The sequence below is a fragment of the Alternaria alternata genome (assembly GCF_001642055.1).
Source record: "Alternaria alternata strain SRC1lrK2f unplaced genomic scaffold CC77scaffold_9, whole genome shotgun sequence".
Classification (NCBI taxonomy): Eukaryota; Fungi; Ascomycota; class Dothideomycetes; order Pleosporales; family Pleosporaceae; genus Alternaria; species Alternaria alternata.
Genome location: NW_017306198.1, coordinates 605,541 through 627,214, shown reverse-complemented (window position 1 = coordinate 627,214; position 21,674 = coordinate 605,541). Strand labels below are relative to the sequence as shown.

The 21,674-nt window shown below is 53.5% G+C and overlaps 6 protein-coding genes across 6 annotated transcripts; 2 read left to right on the top strand and 4 right to left on the bottom strand.

Moving 5' to 3' along the window:
- Window positions 1-529: 529 nt before the first annotated feature.
- On the bottom strand, window positions 530-6,683 carry CC77DRAFT_1094373 (hypothetical protein). Its single transcript, XM_018529735.1, has 3 exons — window positions 6,615-6,683; window positions 2,491-6,562; window positions 530-2,445 (listed from the first exon to the last, which is right to left on the bottom strand). Exons 1-3 carry the CDS (start codon window positions 6,617-6,619, stop codon window positions 745-747), a joined length of 5,778 nt encoding a protein of 1,925 aa, XP_018386611.1. The 5' UTR covers window positions 6,620-6,683; the 3' UTR covers window positions 530-744.
- Window positions 6,684-7,050: 367 nt separating this feature from the next.
- Window positions 7,051-9,350, bottom strand: CC77DRAFT_1060883 (Pkinase-domain-containing protein; the record flags this gene model as incomplete). The annotated part of the gene is made up of 2 exons (XM_018528369.1): window positions 7,051-8,885; window positions 8,936-9,350. The coding sequence occupies 2 exons, from the start codon at window positions 9,348-9,350 to the stop codon at window positions 7,051-7,053; spliced, it is 2,250 nt and encodes a 749-aa protein (XP_018386610.1).
- A 924-nt stretch (window positions 9,351-10,274) lies between these two features.
- On the bottom strand, window positions 10,275-13,516 carry CC77DRAFT_854877 (hypothetical protein). The gene has a single exon (XM_018533445.1). It carries the CDS (start codon window positions 13,202-13,204, stop codon window positions 10,475-10,477), a length of 2,730 nt encoding a protein of 909 aa, XP_018386609.1. The 5' UTR covers window positions 13,205-13,516; the 3' UTR covers window positions 10,275-10,474.
- A 421-nt stretch (window positions 13,517-13,937) lies between these two features.
- On the bottom strand, window positions 13,938-16,048 carry CC77DRAFT_854839 (hypothetical protein). The gene has a single exon (XM_018533444.1). The coding sequence runs from the start codon at window positions 16,007-16,009 to the stop codon at window positions 14,138-14,140; it is 1,872 nt and encodes a 623-aa protein (XP_018386608.1). The 5' UTR covers window positions 16,010-16,048; the 3' UTR covers window positions 13,938-14,137.
- A 623-nt stretch (window positions 16,049-16,671) lies between these two features.
- CC77DRAFT_1008371 (hypothetical protein) lies at window positions 16,672-17,641 on the top strand (the record flags this gene model as incomplete). Its single annotated transcript, XM_018523530.1, has 2 exons — window positions 16,672-16,934; window positions 17,452-17,641. 2 exons carry the CDS (start codon window positions 16,672-16,674, stop codon window positions 17,639-17,641), a joined length of 453 nt encoding a protein of 150 aa, XP_018386607.1.
- Window positions 17,642-18,852: 1,211 nt separating this feature from the next.
- CC77DRAFT_854894 (hypothetical protein) lies at window positions 18,853-19,160 on the top strand. Its single transcript, XM_018533446.1, has one exon. It carries the CDS (start codon window positions 18,956-18,958, stop codon window positions 19,112-19,114), a length of 159 nt encoding a protein of 52 aa, XP_018386606.1. The 5' UTR covers window positions 18,853-18,955; the 3' UTR covers window positions 19,115-19,160.
- Window positions 19,161-21,674: the final 2,514 nt, after the last annotated feature.

Below are 21,674 nucleotides of genomic sequence, written 5' to 3'. Positions count from 1 at the left end.
ATACCAATGAGAAATGAATGGGTTAGTTATAGATAAACATGACTACAACTTAGAGGTCTGGATATGTACTGGAGAGAAGTAGGAGTTATCTAATGAAGAAAGGCTCAATGGCTGGAGGCTTGAAGCCCTTTTTTTCCTGCGCGTCACCGCCAACGCCTTCCGCCAATCGGACCCCCATGTGGGGCCAAACTAGACACAACTACTTTCCTATCCGGGCTAGAACGAGCGCCCTTATGTATGCTCTATGCCTACATGCATGCCTTATGTAGCTGAGTGGAATCCGGGGGAGATGCGAGACGTCCTGGTAGGTTGTTGTAAGAAGGTCGATCGGTATTGTTTATTCGGCGTACGCACATGCTGAGTCATACCAAAACTCAACTACTTGGATCATGACTGGCATGATTGGAATGATTGGAATGATTGTATGGTCTGGGCCGCAGTGGTATGCATATGCCAAGAGACGGAGTATGCGACGTGGTATTCGTGTGTTGCTTTTTCGTTTTCGCCTCAGGCCAAGAAAAAATGTCTTGGTAGCATGCAATGCACCGCCACTATATCCCTCTGGCATGTTGTTTGTACATAGAACCTGGAAACTTTGTGCCCGTAGCACGATAGTATTCTTAATGCCCCGTCGCTGTCAATGATGGCTATGACTGACCCAAGATAAAGCCTAGATAATACCTCCACAACAATGATATTACTCTATAAAACTCAAGCTTTCTAATCGTTCCTCGAACCCCCACTTTAATAAGGAATTCCATTAGTAATAAGTTGGAACCGATCATATGTTCCTGTCGAATAGCTTCCCCTACTCTTCTCAATCAGGCCTCTCATATAATCCGCCGCCTCCCTCTCACTCTTGTCCAATACAAATCGATCACGGAAATTCTTCATACTCTCGGGTTTAAAGCAGGGCAGTCCACTGTCCAACATGACCTGTACGACGTGACAAAGATGTTCACAGTGCTGTCTGCTAGCGAGGAAAGCTTTGACAGTAAGTTCCTCGAACCAGCGGTACGCTTGCGATTGATATGGGTTTGCGGAGTTCTTGCCAGACATGACAGCGATCATTTCGGCTGTGAGTTTGAACGGTGCACGTTCAAATTTGATACCGCCGGGTGCGATATCGAAGCAGAAACCGAAATCGATGTGGATAATGTGGCCAGCGTCGTCGATCATGATATTGCCGTTGTGGCGATCTTTGAACTGTAGGAGGAAACTGATGACTGAATAGGCAGCCATTGACTTGACAAAGTTGGAGCGTGCCTCCTGGTAGCGAATCGAGTCCTCGTTGCCGTAGCGTGACACGAAGTAGTCGTCGAGTCGGTTAACGGCCTCTCGACCGAGCATGTCGCGTGAGATAGAGTTGGGAAGGACGTCGATGACTCCACAACCTGGCGCAGTTGCTGTAACACGGTAGGGGAAGACCCAGACGTCGAGTCCGACGGTATTGAAAATGCCTCGGAAGGCGGCGATCATCTGTAACGCAAGCACGTCTTGACGACAGTCATCTCCGACCTTGAAAATCGCAGAGAGCCATGTTTCGTAGCTGTTGTCTTTCTTTTGCGCAACATCGCGATTCTCGTCCTCCTGCTCTTCTAGGCCTTGATCGTCAGGCCTGGTCTTTCTGATGCGGAACGTAGCCATGAAAGGTGTCTTTGCGTGACTCTGTAGCGGCTTGCCAGATTTACGATCGATACCAATGACTTGACCATCAGGGTTTGAGGGTAGGTAGACACCAACCTCCACTTGGATCTTGCGAAGTTCTTCTTCAATCTTCTGTTTCTTTACCTCCTTGGGTTCGTGCAGGACAGAGCGTAGAGTACCAGAGATACCCGTGACTTCATTAAAGAAAGCAAACTCGCGCTCGTAGAAGGCATGGTCTTCCTTGGAGAAACTGGATTCCAAACTACCCATCACCTTGTCAAGTGTCGGTTTGACGGGATCTGGTACCTCAGAGGCCTCATCTTTGTACGCGTTTGCCTTCATGTTCCAAATGATTTGATGGGCGAACAACTGAGAGAACTTGGCCGTCTCGATGATGTAGCGCTCGACGTACCCTAGAACGTCATATCGAAGCGTTTGCACAATCTGGTAGACATAGAAGAACATGACGTCCACAGAATGGCTCTCTAGTGCTCTCATCGCATATTGGATGATAAAGGGATGGTTGCCATACGCTGGAAGGAAGTACGTGACGGCTGTGATAGGGTTTACGGGCTTCCAGTAGAGCATGTACTTGAGCTGGAATGATACGTCACTTGGCAAGAGGCTGCCCAGGAGGATCTCAAGAGCATCTGGTTCATCCAACACCTTGTGCGGGAAGTTCAGTACCTGCCATCGCACCTCGGTGTTGAGACGCTGAGATTGGAAGCGTTTGAGGAGATGTACAGCGATCGCAGGATTCTCAGCCCAGGCCGTCTTCAGATGAGCGGACACAGCAGTCTAGCAATATTAGCCTGCATTATTCAGCATACACAGATAACTTACATCGGGAAGTGTGTTGTTATGGCGTCCGGCAGTAAAATGATGCTTCTTGCCGTAATCGAGAGGGAACAGCCACACCATAAGACGAGTCTGCTCGTTCGAGAGCAGTAGAGATAGAAGATCCTGCTTTGCCTTTAGTTTTGCGCCGACATCCGCGCCTGTTATGACTTTTCCGATAATGTCAAGCTGCGCCTGCACGTCTGCAAGGACATGCGTCTCAGCCTTGATCTGTAGTCGATTGCCTCCAAAAGACCATTGCGGTGCTTTCGCGAACCATGCCAGAGCAGCTGTCAGTATGCGATCGGTCAACCGCCACCTAATAGTCGCTGATAAGGTAGTACAATGACGTGCAATGCGCAGTCCGAGCAGAACGATATGGAAGTACGACTCGCGAGCAAGCGGCTGCGAACAACCGGCGCTCATCGCGTCAAGCGTAATATGCATCAACCGAACATATACGCGCTCCACATCCGCCCTGCTCAATCGTGAAGCGCTAAAGTGGCTAGACAAAAACTGTAACAGGCGGAAATGCGGCGCGATAAGGTTGTAGATTTGCTGTTGGCGTTTCGAGAGCGCTTCTTTGTCCGTTGCAGCGAATTCTTGCTTCCCGTAGAAGGGATCTTCGTGTCTCAATGCGGGACTGAAGATACCACGACGCTTGCGTACCGTATTTTCCCAATTCTCGGCGATAGCAACAAGGATTCGAGATTCCATACGAGGGTTCTCCTTTGCAACGCTTGTCCACAGTGAGATACCAAGTTTGATAGATTGCTTCGAGAAAACCGCAAAGGGAATTCCGACTAAATGCTGAACGATAGGCGATTGGTCTGTTTTGACCCTACACAGAAGCGCGGCTGCTCTCCGTAGTATGTCACGAAGCTCAGCGATCGTAACATGCTTGTGGTTGAGGGTACGATTCTCCAGGTCTACGAGGAGACTTGTCGCCTCGTGCAAGCTCCGTGAGAGGTAGGTTGACTTTCTTCCTGAGGGTGGTGCGCCCTGAAGCCATTCTTCTTCTTGATCAGCCACACCCTCAAGGAACTTGTACTCCTGTCTCGTCGTGTATTGTGTGATGAAGTCTGACGCAGTGTTGATGTTTATGCCCTGGCGTTCAATGGCACCAAGACGTTGGTCGGTTGACGGAATAATAGACCCCATCTCCAAGGCGAAAGATCGCCCTAGCGAGATGTGGCCAAAAGTCATCTCATCATCAAACTCGGAGAGATAGGACTGCAGGAGTCCTTTCACGTCGAGTGGAGCATTGTCAAGTGCTCCCTTCACCCATACTGTCGCACGCTTATGTAACGCATCGAGAGTCGCTCTTCGGAAAGCGTAGTCGTCTGAAAGTTCTACAACGATATTAGATCGCTTTGATGTAAACGTTGACTTCCAAGTATAATCGTCAGTCTCGCCTTCCAGGCAGCTGTACCACATCATAGAAAGAAGTTCCAACAGGGCGAAGAGTGCGCTTTTCTGACACAGGGTGGACGGTACTTCACGGATGATGATATCTGCACAAGTAGCTGCCGCTTGCTGAACGCGAGCGATGCGATGACAGCATGCTGAGAATATTGTCGCTAGTTGCCTCGCCAGGTATGGGGTCGAGAACGTATGTGACTGACCCGACACAGTCTTTGCCAGATAGGTTCGAACAGCGGTTGTTGTGATGGCAGCCATACAATTACCCACTGCACCAGTTCGCAGCTTTGGATCGAGGAAGTAGGCAAGTGCTTTAGTGCAATCACCTGTACTTGCGCGCAGGTCTTCGACCAGGTACGCGGTGCTCAAGAAGACTGCTTCTTGGTAACTCAAAGACTTGGTATCAGGCTCGCAGGATGGGAGCAGTTTCCCGAGCCGCTTCTTTTGCTCGACTGTATGTTCTGGTGACTTGCCACGACGCAACACGGTGTTGAGTTCTATGTCACTCTCGGAAAGGAAAGGTCGTTCCTCAGCGATGAGTGGCTTACTGAATCGCGCAAGAGTGCGCAATTCTTCCCTGTGTTGTTTCCCGAGATCAGAGAGAAGATCGAAGCCATGAACGACAATATTGAACCAGGCATCGCGCTGGAGCCCAATAATGGAGTCGTCGAGCTCTGAATACTCGGCTCGTTCCGCATTTCTTTCAAGTAGAAGCGCAAGAGGCTTCAGCAGCTGCCCAATCTCTTGAGCTGCAAGCTCCGTATCTCTTATGTGGCGATGCGACGTCTCTTGAGCATCTCCTTTGCTGACTATTGTATCTAGTAAGTGTGTGAGGTAGATCTCAAAGGTAGGCTCATCGGCAGATATCTCCTTGGAGAGGTTGAGACGGGCTGCCATGACAGCTTCGAGTATAGCCCCGTCATCAGAGACCAATGCGTCGTGCGAGAGCTTAGTGTAGACCTTGAGCAAAGATCTGAACTCCCCAGGTGGGCTATGGACACCCAAGAAAGCCGAATCGGTAATGATCTTTGCGTCCACAACCTTGCCAGAGCGACCAACTTTCTGGATGAGCATCGACAGCGCCAGAGCCGTAATCTTGGGATCTTGACAATTCCTTGCAACAGAGACGATGGTCTCAACGACAGTGGTGTGTACATGGTGGGGTTCGTCAACATCACTCGGTGTGAGCGAGATTGTACTGCCATTCTGATTATCATACACACCACCTGAACGCGCAGTCTTCCCAGTGCCGTTCAACGTGGGAGACGAAGATGGATTTCGGTCGGGCTTGGGAGCAACGCTGATAACGTTGCCTAAACTGTAAAGCGTTGTAATAATGGCGTCCTGGGGGAGGAGGCTGAGAACAGCAGCGAGCGACTCAGCAGCAACGGAAGTTGTCCGATGATCGAAATTGGCTTGAACGATGACTCGAGGAAGCGACCGTCCCAGACTAGACGCCAGCTGCGGTGAGACTTTAGCGAGGATGGCCATAGACTTCAGTACTGTGGAAGCCAATTCATGATCTGCGCTTTGTGCAGGGTCATTGAGTACATTATCGAGCCAAGTGGTCAAAACTTCTGCATCTGTGATATCCGTATCGTCATCGTAAATGGTACAGCAGAGATACGTGACAAGTACCTTGGCTTTGACAGAAGAGGCCTGTTGCTGCTGCCAAGCCGACCCCACTCGTTGCAGGTAGTCCATGTCGTTCTCTAGACGTTCCATCTCCTCTCCTGCAATCTTGGCCAATCCTTCAGCCAGCGAGTTCTCGGCTGCATCCCTAAGAATCTGGTGGTTCTTTCTGTGGAGAGTAGTCTGGAGGTGGTCCAGAACAGACGTTTGCGACGTAAGATGCGAGCTACTTCCAACAAGCAACGAAGCCGAAGCCAGTACGACCTTCAGGAAAGAGTCGTGCAGGATCATGGCACCAAGTGGTCGCCCAGTAGCAGCGTAGTGTTTTGTATAGCGCTTCCACTCCCGAAGACCATGCTGGTGAGAGCGCGCATTACGCACAATGGACAGCACGGTCTCGAATGCGATGAGGAAGTTCTCTGTCAAGGCTTTTCGCACATCCTGAACAAGCTGGAGTCTGTCGTAGGCATTCCAGAAATGGGCATGCTCAGCAGCGGCACCCAGGAAGCCCAGCAGTGACAGACTGTGTGTCATGACGCGCGCCAGCTCGCCATCTGCCGCATAGTCGTCGGCTCCATCATCGACGAATTGTTCTTCCGAAAGCTCCGCAGCTGCTGAGACCCAGCCGGCGAGGTAGCTTCCAAGTGCATTGGCAGCTTGTGTTCGTAGTTGATCGTGTCGAAGGCCGAGCGAGAGGACGGCACGGGTAAGATTGTAGGTAAGGACTTCGTACGGCGCGGGCTCGAAAGTCCGAAGGCTAGGAGAGGGTGCAAGCGTCTGCGTGTGCGATGCGGCGAGGTATGGCGAAAGGCGTGAGAGCAGCTTCTCAGCGACATCGATCGACTCAATGTATGGTGCAGACTTGCACAAGGCGAGGATTGCCTCTAGCTCCTGCAGTTTCATGGAGCTCGACGCCGAGCATCTTTTGAACAATCTCGCAAAATCCGATTGCGTAGCCTCTACAGACGGCGACTGCGCGGACAGGCGCGCAAGCTTCTCGAGCGCATTGCTCCTGATGGTACGTCTGAGGGCCACGGTCAGTCACATGTTGCTATCTATCAGCATACAATACTCACACCATCGTGGAAAGGATTGCCGGTTGCTCTGCTGAGCGCTGTAGCGTAACGCGATATAAGAACGCGTAGCGATGAGTTGTCCTAGACCGAGTGACGAAACTACGACTAATACCGGCGTTCGGAGCTGCCTCGACGCTGATTGGTGGCAGCTCCCCATCACCAACACCTTGCCTACCATCAATACAATGCCAGCTCAAGTCAGATGTCATTGCGCTTGATCGAAAGGAAAGAATAGACTGATGTCTGGACCAACTCGCATTGAATTCGGCCCAGAAGTATGCATAACAAGAGCCATCTAAAAACTCAGTTGCGATCCCCAGGTGGAACCCTATCAGTAAACGCCTTGCCAAATCGCACGAGAGCCATCAACGTCCCCAAAGGGACCTTCCCATATGCATGAGCGCCAAATCAAGTATCGGGGATGCAATCAGTCCCACTAGTCGTCTGCTGGCTCGACCCGTACAAGCACCTCCTCAAGGAAACCTTCCAGGAAGCCCGCGACCTCCCCACCCATACCTACCTCTCCCTTCTCGTCCCATCGATCCAGTTCCTCAAACTTCCCCTTGATTTCATTGACCAGGCGAACCACCTTGTCATGGCATTCTTGCCTTTGTCGTCTGCGTTCGATGAAGCCCTGCGCGTCATCCAGTGATCGAGCAGATTCTTGTTTGTTCTTGACATTGAGATGGTAACTACGGCGAGATAGTGCAGCATCAAGAGCTGGTATAACCACGCCGCTGAGTGCTGTTATCTCGACAGGCGCCTGTGGAGAACCTTGCGTTTGAACGAGGCTAGGGTGGTTAGGCGTCGGTTTGGGCCTACCAAAGGAGCCACGAGACATGGGTGAGGGCTTGGTAATGTGTGGTGGCGGTGGAGGGGGCGACTGTGCGACTTGTTGCTGCTTTGGCGGTAACTGCCAACTCGAGGCCGTCGGGCCGCCAAATGGATCATTCGACGATCCTGAATCAGGCCGCGATGCAGAACTTGGGCTGAAGGATGTGAACGATTGTTGTGTTGGAGGAAGTGGCTTCTGTCCAGCCAGAAGTGGCAGTTCTTGTTGTCCAACTAGCGACGGTAGAGGTTTCTGAGCTTGTGATGAAGTCGGCGCGTGCTGCTGTGTTCGAATAGGGCTTTGTAACGGCTTGGGTGGTTGGCTCTGCGAACTGCTCTGTCCAGGGCTGGCAGACTGTCCACGGAATGGTGGTATTTCGGGTATGGTCATCTGCGGCAAAACTGAAGCGCGACTTGGAGTTGGAACTCGCTGTTGTGGTGTAGTTTCTACAGCATTCATCTCCGCAGCAATCTCCCTCTGTACGAAATCATCATAGGTGTGCTGTAATGGTGTCTGTCGTCTTGGCTGTTGAGGATTTGACGGCTTAGTTGGCGTGACTAGTGCTCTGTTGGGTGGCGGCTGGAAGAGGCCAGGTACAGGAGACTTTCGTGGAAGCTCTGCGGCTGGTTGTGGAAAAGAAGGAGCTGTTCTCTTCTCTGGTGATGCTGGCAGCGGTACTCGTGCGGCGGTCCTCACAGGGTCGGGTGAGCCTGGAGTCTGCAGTGGTGCTAAACGCTTGGTCGGCGAAGAGGGTTCCCGAATGGTGTCGTCGTTCTCGTCACCATAGCCACCCCTGTTTTGCGTGACAGGTTTGCGTTGTGGCGAGTGGTTCCTTGCATTGGCTCCAGCGTCATTCATTGGGGCAAGCGCTGGACCTCTAGCACCTCCTGTCGGCCGCACAGTTCCAAAATCCCACAAATCTTCGTTGACTGGCTCCCTCTTCTTCACAGGAGTGGCTTCATCTTCTGACTCGGCTGCCTCTTTTGGATATCGGACTTTCCAGTCCTGATATCGTGAGATGAGCTCTTGCAGACGAGCGGGCTTACCGGCCTTGCGAATGAAATTTGTCTGTAGGAGTTGCTTTGCGCTCGGACGTTCCTTGGGGTCCTTCCGCAAGCACAGATCGACAAACTCCTTGAACGCGGGCGAGAAGTTACCTTGTAGTGTTGGTGGTGGGTTCTTTGGGATGAGGAAAAGAACCTTCATGGGGTGGATGTCAGCATAAGGAGGCTCGCCGTTGGCCAGCTCGAGCGCGGTAATGCCCAGAGACCAGATATCAGCTTTCCCGTCGTAACCGGACTGCTTAATGACCTCGGGTGCCATCCAGAAGGGCGTTCCAACAAACGTGTTCTTCTTGGTCATGGTCGCTGATAGCTGTCCCGAAACGCCAAAGTCGGCGAGCTTGACCTGACCATTCGCGCTGACTAGTATATTCGCCGCTATGTTGACGTCAGCATTCCTGTGCGTGAGTCTGGTTCATTGCACGTACCCTTTATGTCTCGGTGCAGCTTGTGGTCGTCGTGTAGATAGGTCAGGCCCATCAACAGCTCCTTGAGTATGACTGCAATCTCCACCTCTGCTATCTGGCCAGGCTTCATCAGGTCTGCGCAACTTCCGCCTGAGCAGAACTCCATGACGATCCACAGGTCTGAGCCGGTAAGGTACGAGCCGTAGTACTTTGTGACGTATGGCGAGCTCATGCCGGAGAGGATCATGATCTCACCCATAATGTCGTCAACCTCGTCTTCGGCATTCTCCACGTCGATGACCTTGATAGCGACCGTGTGGCCAGTCCGCCGATCAAGGCCCTTGTAGACCTTGCCAAAGCTACCGCCACCTATGCATTCCTGCTTGGTGTAGAGGGTGTTCGGATCGACCGACTCGTTGGCGCCCAGATCGGCCATGTGCGCAACGTCGTGTCCAAAACGTCGTGGGGCGTATGTCCAGATGTATTGATGCTGATACAGTAATGCGGTCAGGGCAGGCGAATCGAGGATATGCGCGTGTGCGGTTCCTGGGGTAAAGCGAGGGACTTGGTTGGACAGCGGAAGGGCCGTCGTCGCTACGGTCGCTACAAGGTGGCCGAGGAGCGGATCGAGCAGAAAAATGGCCGAGATCTGGTGGTGGAATGCGTCAGTGAGAGTACAAGAGGGCAGTGAGCCGTGTGGCAGGCTGCGTCCAAAACAGAGGGCTCCGTGGTCTGCGCCTACCAAAGAGGGCTTGCTTCGTAAACACCCAATTGCAAGGGCAACAGCGAATGGTGGGGGACCGGCAGCAGAGGAATCCAAGCACGCAGATGTCCGGATCTAGGATAATTGAGCCAGATGGTATCCAAACACGACGAGTTTGGGTCGTTGTATGGGCCGCCGGCGTGGTTGTTGGCCTGTTTACTGTCCCGCCCGCGCTCTGTTGTCATAGAGGGACATGCATGTCCGGCGCGTCAACGTGCAGGGATGGGTCGCGTCCAGCTAATGAGCTCCGACAAAAGCAAGGCCTTCGTATAATTACAAACATCGCCATCGCACCAAGTTCGCGTAGGCTTTGGTTTGGCATTGCGTCCATCACCCTCGCCAATGCTTCGCGCCACACGAACACCTCGACGACGCCCAGCGTGGTTGAGCGGGGTTGATCGCAGCTATGCGTCTCATCGCTTGTCGGACAGTGCTAGGTGATTGGAGCACCATCAACACCCTCCAGTCTCACCATCACCATCACTACAGCCTTGATGCTTTCCTGTCTGAATCTCAACTATCCTGCAGAACCAATCGACATTGTGTAAACAAGCATCAGTGACGTCATTTTGTATATAATCCTAGCAAATGGTATACATTGAACTACTTCGCGGCCCTACTCGCATGGAAGAAAGCATATCTTATCAATCCCCCACGCTCTCAAACTGGGTATCCGTATATCTCAGCCGTCAGAAAGCCATAAGTCATATCAGCCATGGCCCAAAATCATTAGCAATACCAAACGCCGCCAACAAACTCCACCGCAAATGCAATGTCCCAAGAATCCCCTGATTACCTTAGAAACGTCTGCGTATCCTCTCTGCGAGCGCAACATCCTCTTCGCTCTCCTCCTCAACCGGTGCTGGTGTTCTTCGTTCGCGTGCACGGTGTGCTTTCCTTCTCCTGTTGTTGCTGACATTGCTAGCTGAGTCGTCCGGTCCAATTTCGCTCCTCAGATCATCGACACCTTCATCAGGATCGCGCATGTTGGCTGGTGTGTCAGTTCTGACTTCAATGCCACCAATTCCGGCGCCCCTACGTTGCTGCGCCACCATTGACAAAGCTGCCGCGCGCTCGCGCAGACGACGGCGCACACCCTCGGCTTGGTTGTGAAGCTGCTCGAATGCGTCTTCCATGGCTTCCATACCAAGGTAGATCTCTCGCTCGATCTCGGCAAGCACGGCAATTTCAGTCTCTTCATCGATCTGCACAGGGGCTCCACCAGGCGGGCGGACAGACCCAGGGCGGGCGGATCCTGGTCGAGAGTATGGACTGGGGCTGAAGTTGCCGTATCGATTGGGAGTTGCGGGTGATGCAAACCGTTGCGGCCCGTCAATGGGCCGGCCTGCTCTCGAGCCAGTCCTGGGAGGGGTCGTGTTCATATCAGCCATATCCTCGACACCTGACCAAAGGAACCCATCAAAGCGACCAGAAACCAGAATCTCCCATTCGTGTTTAGTCACTGCTGCCAAGGTAGCGAGCATGTTGTGCATATCTGGATGGCGGATGAGATACATGACGACCAACTGGTCGCGCGGTGGAGTGTAGAGTCGATATAAACGCTGCAGCGCCAGTCCAGCTTTTGCCAGGTACGGCGGTGTACCGCTGTCCGGCTTTTGTGTGCGAGGATTCGGAAGTTTTTCTAATCCCCACAATAGTGCATAGAAGAGCGGGCGTTGAGGCTGTTCTAGGCGGGTGAGCATGATGAACGTCAGAGTCTCGTCGTCGGCATCTTCGGGGACACCGTCTTGTTGGTCTGATAGCCAAGACTGAACCGCGACCTTGGTCTTCTTTGACTGCTTCTCGTAGTGCTCGCGATACTGTTCGGGTACATCAACATCGATGCGTTGGCATGGTGCTTCCAGATCCGACGATATGCCTAGTCCAGGTCCGGGACCTTCCTCGTAAGGTGGCCAAGTCGGCAATTCGCAACGTCCGGATATTAATTCTAAAACTTCCCCCCAATTAATGCCCGCAGAATCTTCCACGACCGATTGCTCGAAGCACATCATGCATGCGCAGTGCTCCGAGGATATGTTACGAGCAAACACATTTTCAAGGCGATCGAGAAGACGTCGCGCAACCGAACGATAACCAGTAGCTACCGCCAACGATCCGCTTGTGTCCATGACGGTATTGTAACTGTTGAGAACATTCTGTAGAGGCTTGAAGAAAGATCGTACATCGTGGGCTTGTGCTCCAGATAGCCTTGGTGTGGTATACTGAGAGTAAGCGGAGGCTGGAACTCCATCAATAGCGGCCAGTAAACTCCGTGGAATGGCTTTGGCTAAACCGCCGTTCTGAAGGAGATAATCGACTCGAGGAGCTTCCATCATGGCTGGAGGAGGAGGCGGAGGCGGAGGGGTCATGGGCGACTGAGCGTAGCTGGGGTCTACCGATTGTGTACGCGACATAGGGTCCGTCATGACTTCGATGACAGGTGGTCCATCCTTGAGAGACGATACGTTGGAGGGAAGGACCGAGTGTTGGGTAGGTGTCCGTGGTGACGAATCGTTGACAGAGGATGGTGAGACATCAGAACGCGGGGGTGATTGACTCCGACGATGGTGAGAGTTGCGATCCTGTAGTACTGAAGTTGCTTCTGAGTCGAGTGTGTATTCTGAGGGTGCTCTCGTCTTCATTTTGACGGGTGTTGACGTCCTGCCGGGTGTTGATGTTCTACCTGGAACTGACGTCCTACTTGGGGGCCGTACGTGGGATGGGCTCACAGTTCTCGTTCTCGTCGTTGGTGGGGGCGACTTGGCGCGAATGGTGCTAGGCTGCGATCCGGTGGTGGAGGTGAGGTCGGTGCCGTCGAATGTGTCCTCGTCCCTGATGCTGGAGCGCGAGGCAATCCGCGGGCCCGCCGTGGAAGTCATGCGCGTACCGCTGTCTACGCTTTGGCGGCCCTCCTCCATCTCTCTGGCAATCATGTCTGGATCCTTTCTTCGCATGCTGTTCGCACTGGCCGCCTTCCTAAGATCTGCGCCCGTGGTAGCAGTGAGCGGAGGACTCGGCGGTGCGCGCGGCGGTGGTGGGGGTGGTGCTCGGCTGGGGGGATGTGGTGCGACTGGTCGCTCATCGTCCCTTCCTGGTGATGCCTCGCCATCTGTGGCATCCGGAGTCAAGGTAGACTTTCTCCTCTCTACACCGTCCCGGGAATATATGCTCTCTTTCGCATATGTCTTGGAATGCGACGGGTAGGGCAAACTGATGCGCGACGTGTTCTCGGAGCCCAACGAGCCGCGGCGTCCCATCTCGGGCACGACTGCCATCTTGTGCGACGACTTTGAGGCCTGCGACGATGTCAATGTCGACGTCGATGTCGAATTGCGCACACGGTCCGTCGACTGGCGCCTGGATGGTGGGTTTTCGTCGTCTTCCTTGGACGCCGACGAGCGGGTCTTGCGGGACCTGCTGCTCTTATGGCGCTCCCGGTCGCGATCTCTATCCTTGTCCTTGGTGCGAGGGGTACTGCGCTCGCGGTCCGGGTCCTTCTTACTACGGCGGCGGTGCGAGTCTGACATGGTGAGGAGGCGGCGTGGATCTCCTCGTTGGTGTTACTGTGGGCCGCGAAGCAGACAGGCTTCTGCGAGGCTTCTGCGGGTGGGATCACCAGCGCGGCTATGGGCAGCGTCGATTGGGCGTCAAGGGCGGGCACTTCGCGCGGTTGCGCCTATCAGGACAGCAGCTCGCCATCCATCTACATAAATCAGGGCAGGGTGCGGTGAGGGGTTCACTGTCTTGGGTGAGTTGTAGGAGGAGTTTTGGGGGTAGTACTCTGACGTGTAGCACCCAAGTGGAGAAAGGCTCGGGACTGGGCGCAGTGGTGCAGCACTTTAGCCCTGTTGTTGGCGGGCCATTCTTAGCTCATGCCTAGCCGCAAAGGGTCCGTCGCTCTTGCGCACCCACCATTACCACTTCTGCAACCACCATGGCAACGACTGTCGCGTACCAAAGTTTCAGCAAAGACAATTCTCGCCCGCCCGAAGCAACACTGACTTTCTCCGCCATTCTTCGTCAACTTTGTCCCTTGTGCTACCCACGCTGCCAGGAACATGCTGGGCGCGTGGCTTCACACGCTTTGCTGGCATGGCAGCTCACGTCACTCACCGAACATGTGCCTCGTCATCACCGTCGCAGAGAAGCTTCTAGCAATGGAACACTGAGATAATACTAACTAGTCTAATATACAGGTATGAATGGTAGCAACCGCAGAACAAAGTAGGAAAATGCCAAACATTGGGAGTAATCTTAGCATGGGGTATCATTGTAACATGCTCGTCGTGATCCCTGACGTATGTTGATCCATGTAGAAGCCTGAAATCTCGTCTGTTACTCAATCTTGGGTTTTGTACTCCGTATAACGCCTCCGTTGTCCTTCCGCCCAACGCCTGCATCTCATGGCAAAGACCCGCACCAAGCAGAAAAAGCACTGGGACTACTGGAGCCATCTCACACTATTGACCTTGCTGGTGGGCTTGCGTGTTGTTAACATGCTGCTGGGCCAATTGGGCCCGGAGCGTTGTGATCTCGTGCTGTAGCGTGGCAATCTTGTCGTTGTGTTCCTTCTCCATTCTCGCCATACGAGCTTCTATCTCGCGGACATATTGCCATACATCGACCTGGTTGCCCATGACTTCGCGCATGCTGCTTCCGCTTCCGCCATGGCTGGACATGCTGCCCGGCTGCGAGCTGCTTCCAGGGGCTGCCATGGTCTGATGTTGGAGCATGCTTGGGCCGTTGCTTTTGCCGCCTTGAGAGCCCTGTTTAGGAGGCATGGGGCTAAGGCCTGGTAGAGAGGGCAGATGAGGACCGTTGCTCGTGCTGGGCGGGGCCAGGCCAACGGGAGGGGTTCCCCTCCCACGAGCATAGTTCTGCTGCTGGTGCATGTGATGCGACAGGCTAGGGGACCGTGAGCCAGGGAGACTGCTTTCGGGAGCACCCAGACGATGCTGCTCCTGCTGGCCTGGCGACAGTGGCCTTGGGCTTTCGGTCATACCACCCTGGGCGAAGACATTGGATTGGGTGTTTGCGTTCTGAATCGACGAGATGCTAGTAGGAGCTGCTTTGGGCGAGACGTTAGTCGGCTGCGCAGAAGACCCTGGGTAATAGGGGCGCAAGTTGTTCTGGCTACTCGAGCTTCGGTTCGCAGCAATAGGCGGGTAAGTGCTGGAATGATGAGAATACGAACCTTGGGTAGAGTTCCCAGTGTTTTGTCTCTTGCGCGCCGGCTCGCTAACGCGCCTGCCATCATCATCCTCGTCTCCCTCTCCATCAGGCTCGCCCGTGTAGATGACACCATCCATGCCTTCGTCGCCCTTGTCCCCGAGATCGTCATCGATGCCGAAGCTAGAGCGACGGCCCGCACAGCCACCCTGACCCTTATTGTGTCGCGCAAGCGCATCGCCACGTGCAAACCTGCGGCCACACTTGTAGCACGTGTGTGGCCGCTCGCCAGTATGCAGTTTCGTGTGGCGTTTCAAATCATGCAAACGACGGAAACGCGCCTGACAGGTGGGGCATTCATATGGTTTTTCTTGACTGTGGGTTAGCAGATGGCTTTTGAGATTGTGGTGGCGAGTGAAGTCAGTGGAGCAGTATGGGCACTTGTGACGCTTTGTGGAAGGTGATTTGGGCGTGTTTTGACCATATCCAGGCAGACTCATTTGGCGAGCTGGGGCGCGTGGGTCCGGCTCCGGGGGCAATGGCCCGGGGAACGTGAATGCGCGGTTGCCCGGATTGTCTCCAGGATTTGGGGCGATGAGCTGGTGATGATGCTGGTGGTGATGCTGTTGTTGCGGTTGCTGCTGGGACGCGCCTTCCCGACCTGCATTACTGGCGGAAGCACCTTCGGTCGCAGGAGCACCCGGCGCGTTTGGCGCGTCACCATCGCCAAAACTCGAGAGGCTGACTGGGCTTGTCTGCATGTTGTCGCCTGTGACGTTGATCTGGTCGGGGATGGTGATGAGCGGCTTCGTCATCTTGTCAGCCTTGGAGTTCGCCGACGCGGACTGCTGCGGACCGTCTGCAGGATGGCTCATGGGCTGGACGCTGCCGTTCAGACTTTGCAGCGCGGCGACAGCGGGATTGGGGCTTGTCTGGCGCGCAGACTGTTCGCGGAAGCGGCGCTCATCGGCCATGGCAGCGGCTCCGGTGAGCGGCTGAGGCGAGAGTCGCGGCGATAGACCGCCGGGGGATTTTGTGAGATGGGTTCCAAAAGTGGCTCCGCTGTGGGAGTTGCGCGCGGCGGATCCTGGGGTGTTGGGCCCATTGTGGGTGGTGAATGGGCCGGTAGGCGTCGGCGTGATTGCTCGCGTCGAGGCGGCCATGATGTGCTATGGCGCGAGGGTTCAGTGAGGCTATCTTCACGTCACATTAGCATGGGGTCGTTCCGACGATGCGGCGGGTGGTGGTATATGCATGGATCGCTCGTCTAACCTTTGGATCGATGCAGCGGCTGGGGAAGCGCGCAAAGGACAGTCCTCTACCAGCACTCGAGATAGACTTGGGCTGTAGAAAGCGCCAGCTTCGCAATTGACCACGGCTAGATTGCTCGCATGTGCCCTCGGTCGCAGACTGCGGCTCGGGCAGACGAACAGCAAGAAACGCGCAGGCACGGCGGCGGCTGCGCACAAAGAGAGGAGCGGGCGGGAGGGGTCTTGGGGTCGGCACGAGGCGCGAGGTGCAGACAGAGGGGCGAGGATAATGGCGAGGCGATGCGATGCTGGACGTGGTGCAACTAGGCCGTCGCAGGGTCGTAGGGTGCAGGTCGTCTGGTAGTCAAGGTGCCGATGACGAGGGACCCGTTGGAGCAGTCTTGTGGCTGATGGTTCCAGTCCAGGCTAAGTAAGCAGGACGGCGAATCTTGGAACAACTGAGCAGGCAATCACGGGATCTCGACTGCAACGGCCCTTCTATGGCGAGCGGCTACCGTGCGATGGGCGCGCGATAAGTGCAGACGACTTGGGGGAGACGAAGAGGCAGTCCGGCGATGAATTTCGGCAGCAGAGAAGAGGTAGCCTCAGAGCAGCGCGGCGGAACAACGCAAGCCTTTTGGGGCTGTGTATCGCGGCGGCCAACCACGCGGCACCACCACGACCCACTGCTAAACATCCAAGAACTTGCCCTCCAAACAACCACGTCGCAACACGAGACACGTCGACGCCACACCACTCTCGAGCCTCGTCTCATGGTCGCCCTCGCCCGCCAAGTCGAGGCCTGCCAGGAAGACTCTGCCATGGCGACCCCGATGCTGTGCGCACACTTGAGCTGAGCCCGCCAATCCCACCAAGACGGCGACGGCCTAGACAAGACCACGAGCATTGAGCCGGTGTGGTGGCGCAGCCCATCCTGCATCTACCGTTCTTGCCGACACTCCAAAGCAGCCGAGTGTTGCTCCATGGAGACGACTGGCCGTGACACGACGCCGATCCATGCCCAAACGCTCATGTCCAGCGCTGCATCGGCCAGAGCGACTAGAGTCAGCCACTGCCAAACCCATCGCCCGCTGTTCAGCCACCCTCACCTGTGTCATTTCTCACCAGACCTTGTTTGCCATGTGCACCGCGCCTTATTTGTTCGGTACTACCACCATGGATCCATGCATCGAAACCCGCGTATCGATCGTCAGGCACAGTGCGGCTTTTGTACCCGCCCGCACCGCAAAACAGGTTATCCTGTCGGACCTTCACCGTTGATGATATTGTAATCACCAACATGCTGTGCAACAGGCACTGCAAATCCCTTTACGCCTGGCTCTCCAACAGAACAGGCAGCAGGCATGGCCCACATTTGTCAAAAAGCAAGCAATCGTCACTACGCCACAGCCGCCACACGATGATCTCGCCACACTTGAACAAGACATGTCGACGAGATTCGCCGGATCGTCTTTGCTACTTCCCTTTCTCTTCACAGCATCACCATCAAGCACTCGCCACTCGGGCATGAACAAACTAGATTGATTGCCATTACTGGTCTTCAAGGGGTACACTGAGGCGACTATCACAGCAGCCGCGATGATCAAGCTGAAGAAGTGACCTCAAGCCTTGGGCACTGGCAACTTAAAGCTTCGTCGTTCTTCATTGGAGAACAGACATGATGACCGCAACAAACCCCTTCTTCACATGCGACGTGTGCCATGATGACAAACCCATAAGACAGTATGTCCGGGCCAATCAAAGAATGTGGTAAACCTGACCTACTATCCTGTTTGTATGCTCATTTAACCTCACTTATGGACAAGACGGCGATGGCAGCGCATGTATTATATGTATTACGAGTCACACGCTCATCCAACTGCACAACTGGGCCCAAATTCACATCACGTGCGTCTTCCAACGTGGTAAAATAGTGTCAGATCTCAACCATCCTATATGAAAGGAGCTCGCTAAAAGCTTTCTGCTGAATAAATCGCATGAGGGGTAGAATCCACGAGCTTTCCAGGACTGCTTGAGGCACGAACTAGGTTGGGTATGTCCGAACAGTTGCGAAACAATCAGGATGACGTTAGTATCAACACGTCGCCGCAACCCAGGCGCGGAGTCCGGTCGAATTGTCGTATGATAGACAGGACATAACAAGTTCAGATTGTATACCAGACGTATTTAACTTGGAGTAGGAGTCAAGCTTTGACGAGAACGTGGTGTCTACCAGGTCTTCTCTATGTGAGTATAGCACTAGACCTGATGGTCGACCAATACTGCTCTCAGCTGTTAGGCTTCTTCTCCAGTCGATGCACTCATGCCAGTGCTAGAGTACGAAACTGGCCGTCAGGAATAGAGTGCCACAAGGTGGACACGTGAAGTGTTGTCGTGGACCATCTGGGTCTGCGTACTGGGCCTTATCTCCCGCTCCGTAGCTTGGTATGGTTTGGGCACATTCGTTGTGGCGTAGGATGGCGAGTATATGTACAATATCTTCTGAGTATTGGAATATGCGCTCAGGCGCTTGAGTCATCGGGGCCGAAACGTAAGTCCATACCAGCTCGAGTGCGGCATAGCGGTAGACGTGCTTTCCATATCTTGACACTTTCTTACTTGATAGTCGAGACTGCGAATAACCAAAGGGCATACTCTTGGTGATTACACTTCCTATGACTGTGCCTGTCTCGTTATACCGTATGCATACCTCTTCGATGCTGCTCTTGTAGGCGGCAATACCCTCAATAATGTATACACAGTGTATCCTAAACCAAAGACCTCCCGAAGTCTAGACTGACAAGCTCATCCACCCATGTACCCTAGTTGAAGCAGCGCCTCCAGCTTCTGGTCTTCGTTATGCTCGCGGAGATGTCTTGTCTCCGTCTTGTCGTCAAACTCGCCATGCTGTTTAACATCCTGTTCTTCCTGAAAGCGTCGTCGCTTTGTTCTCGTGTCATACTACTTCTCTTCTTGTGGACGGGCGGGATTGACAATTGTTCGAGGGTAGGCGGGTGAAATTACTTTCCCAACACTGGTGCTGGCTTCTGACAGGTGGAAAACACGGATAGGGGGTATTCAATCATGGAACCTACGAGAAGTAGGATGGTTACTGTCTTTCGTGTGAATTTTGTGCATAATCAACTACCTGAAGCCTACAATGTAAGTTGACCCAGGGGTCAAGGATCGTAGTGGAATTGAACCGTATCCCCAAGTCTGGAAAGATAAGTCTTTATCGCCTCTTCTAGTTTCCTCCGCGCCTCAGAAGCAAAGTAGGGTGCGTGAAATGTGTTTTCTCTGTTCGGATAGCAAGCGCTTGAATCAAACTACAGAACAGTTGAGAATGCATAGGTTGAAGCCCATTGAGTATTCGCTGATAGGAATGTCGTTCCCTACTCCAAATGGTGCTAAATAGTCGTATTACCCTGGATGTAGTATCAATAATATATACTTTAAAGCACTCATCCATGGCCATCAACGGATAACAGAAACACGTTGTCTCTGTAAATATCTACCAAACTGGAGGGTACCCTTTTACAGTGGTGGTACCACCTCGAGCAAAGTTTGGTGAGATGGCGAAGTCGTTCGCTACGTGGCATATAGACTATGATATAGTGGTAAGGGTGACAATCATGTCATCTGGTGCTGCTTTTCTCAGAGTAGACATGTGGTCGTTATGGATTTCTGGAAAATTCAACTGCTAAGATTGACGGGATATAACATATTAACATATTAGATTCTAGTTTAGAACATGGACTGACATTAGGCATCTCATGGAATTCGTATCGGTAAGTCATTGCTATCACAATGGCTACTCCGTGCTTGTGTACATCTGACATGGCCCTTCTGAAGAGATGAATTTTGATATGCTTGTCAGGATACTTGGCGATAGATACCAACATGGCACCTTCTTCCTTATAGCATAATCTGTCATACCGGAAACCTTCTTCCCATCTGGAAGTCCTTAAGAGAGTCGCAGTTGTGGGAATCCACTGTTCACTGCAGGCCGTCGAAAAATCCCGCCTTCACATTCGCGCTGCATGCGGTCAAAGTCGTGCACTACATATTGTGTGAAGAAAGACATCCCACAGGATCCAGACAGGCTGCCTTTACTACCAGATCATGTCTCGCGGAAGGTGCCATGGACATATAACACAGCTAGCCACTAAGAACTCACCACAAGCAACAGGTTGGGGTCCATTCCCAAAGTAGATGATTGTGCGCGGGCGTAGCTACCAGCGCTAGCATTTGAAGCGCATGTCAATTGTATCCACCATTCATGTAACCTTGCTCGAGAGTGGATATACTACATCGCTTTGCGCGCTTGCCGGTCCGGACAGTTTCATAAAGATTGTGCATGCTGTGCAGCCACCCACAACATCAACATCTGTGATGCTTCGCACCTTCACATCGCTCAGATGATGGAACCGGATGTTGAATCTAGCTCAAATCTCGGAATTGTGTACAGCCGAGAGTGCACGGATTCGTCTCCATTCCAAGCGAGCAACTCTGATCGTACCGTCTTACGTGGAATTGTTCGAGCTGTGAGGGAACGCTGTTCAGCCCCATCTCTGGCACCAACCATAAGCGACCGAAGGATGGAGCTGGAATCTGTATGATTGCGATGTCTCGGAGAGTTCGAAGTAACGCTCCTTCCGGTTTACTGTGATGTTGGAAACGTAGGGCCCCACATCGCGGCTGGAAAGCCTCGAATTGTTGATCATGGTGCTAGACGTGCCCCGAGCATCCGCGGCACGCTGCCGCTGGACGTGAGCCGTTTGCAACGTCCCGTATTCGCAAGGAAGCCGTCAAAGACCCCTACAATAAGGCCGACCAAAGCTCCGCTCTTATCAACTTGCGGGGACGACTGCAAGGCGATGGAATCGGTCCGCAATCCTTTCAGCAGTATTTGTCAAAGATCAGAGCATCGTGAGCTAGTATCGCGAGGGCCAAAAGTAGACGGCCTCACGCATCCAACCCTTCTCTTAGCGGCCCATGTCACATATCCGCGAGCATATCAATCGTTTGACTAGACAGTGCGATAACGGTAAGCAAAGCGAAACAAATCCAGGAGTATCGTCGATTTCGCAAACACTACCAGCTCGGATGCGGTTTTCCACCACGGAGCGGTTCAGAATCCAGGTGCGGCAGAGCCGGGCCTTGGGGACGGCATCAGGAAGGTCGCGAGCTGTACCGAGCGAAGCGCAACCGAATCTATATTTGCACTCTGTTTTCTCGACAAGGAAGGGCAACGGGCCATGGTGTCGACAGTGCAAGATTGCAGAGCGGTCAGCGCAGACTTGAGCCACGCGTGGCTGGTAAGGTGTGACGAATGAGGTGAAGGTACGCGGGCTTAGCTCGTCCAATCAGGCTTAGTGAGCGTCGTGCCGACCGCAATTCTATTTCACACTACATACCCAGGTATCTAGATGGCCCTGGACCACCACCGCTAGCTCCACCTCTATACCGACCCCATGCACACGATACCGTTGACAGACAGCATAAGGTTTTCGCCCTTGTGTTCCCGTCGTTATTCTCATCACGCCCCGCTCAAACATGACTCGAAATATTGCATCAC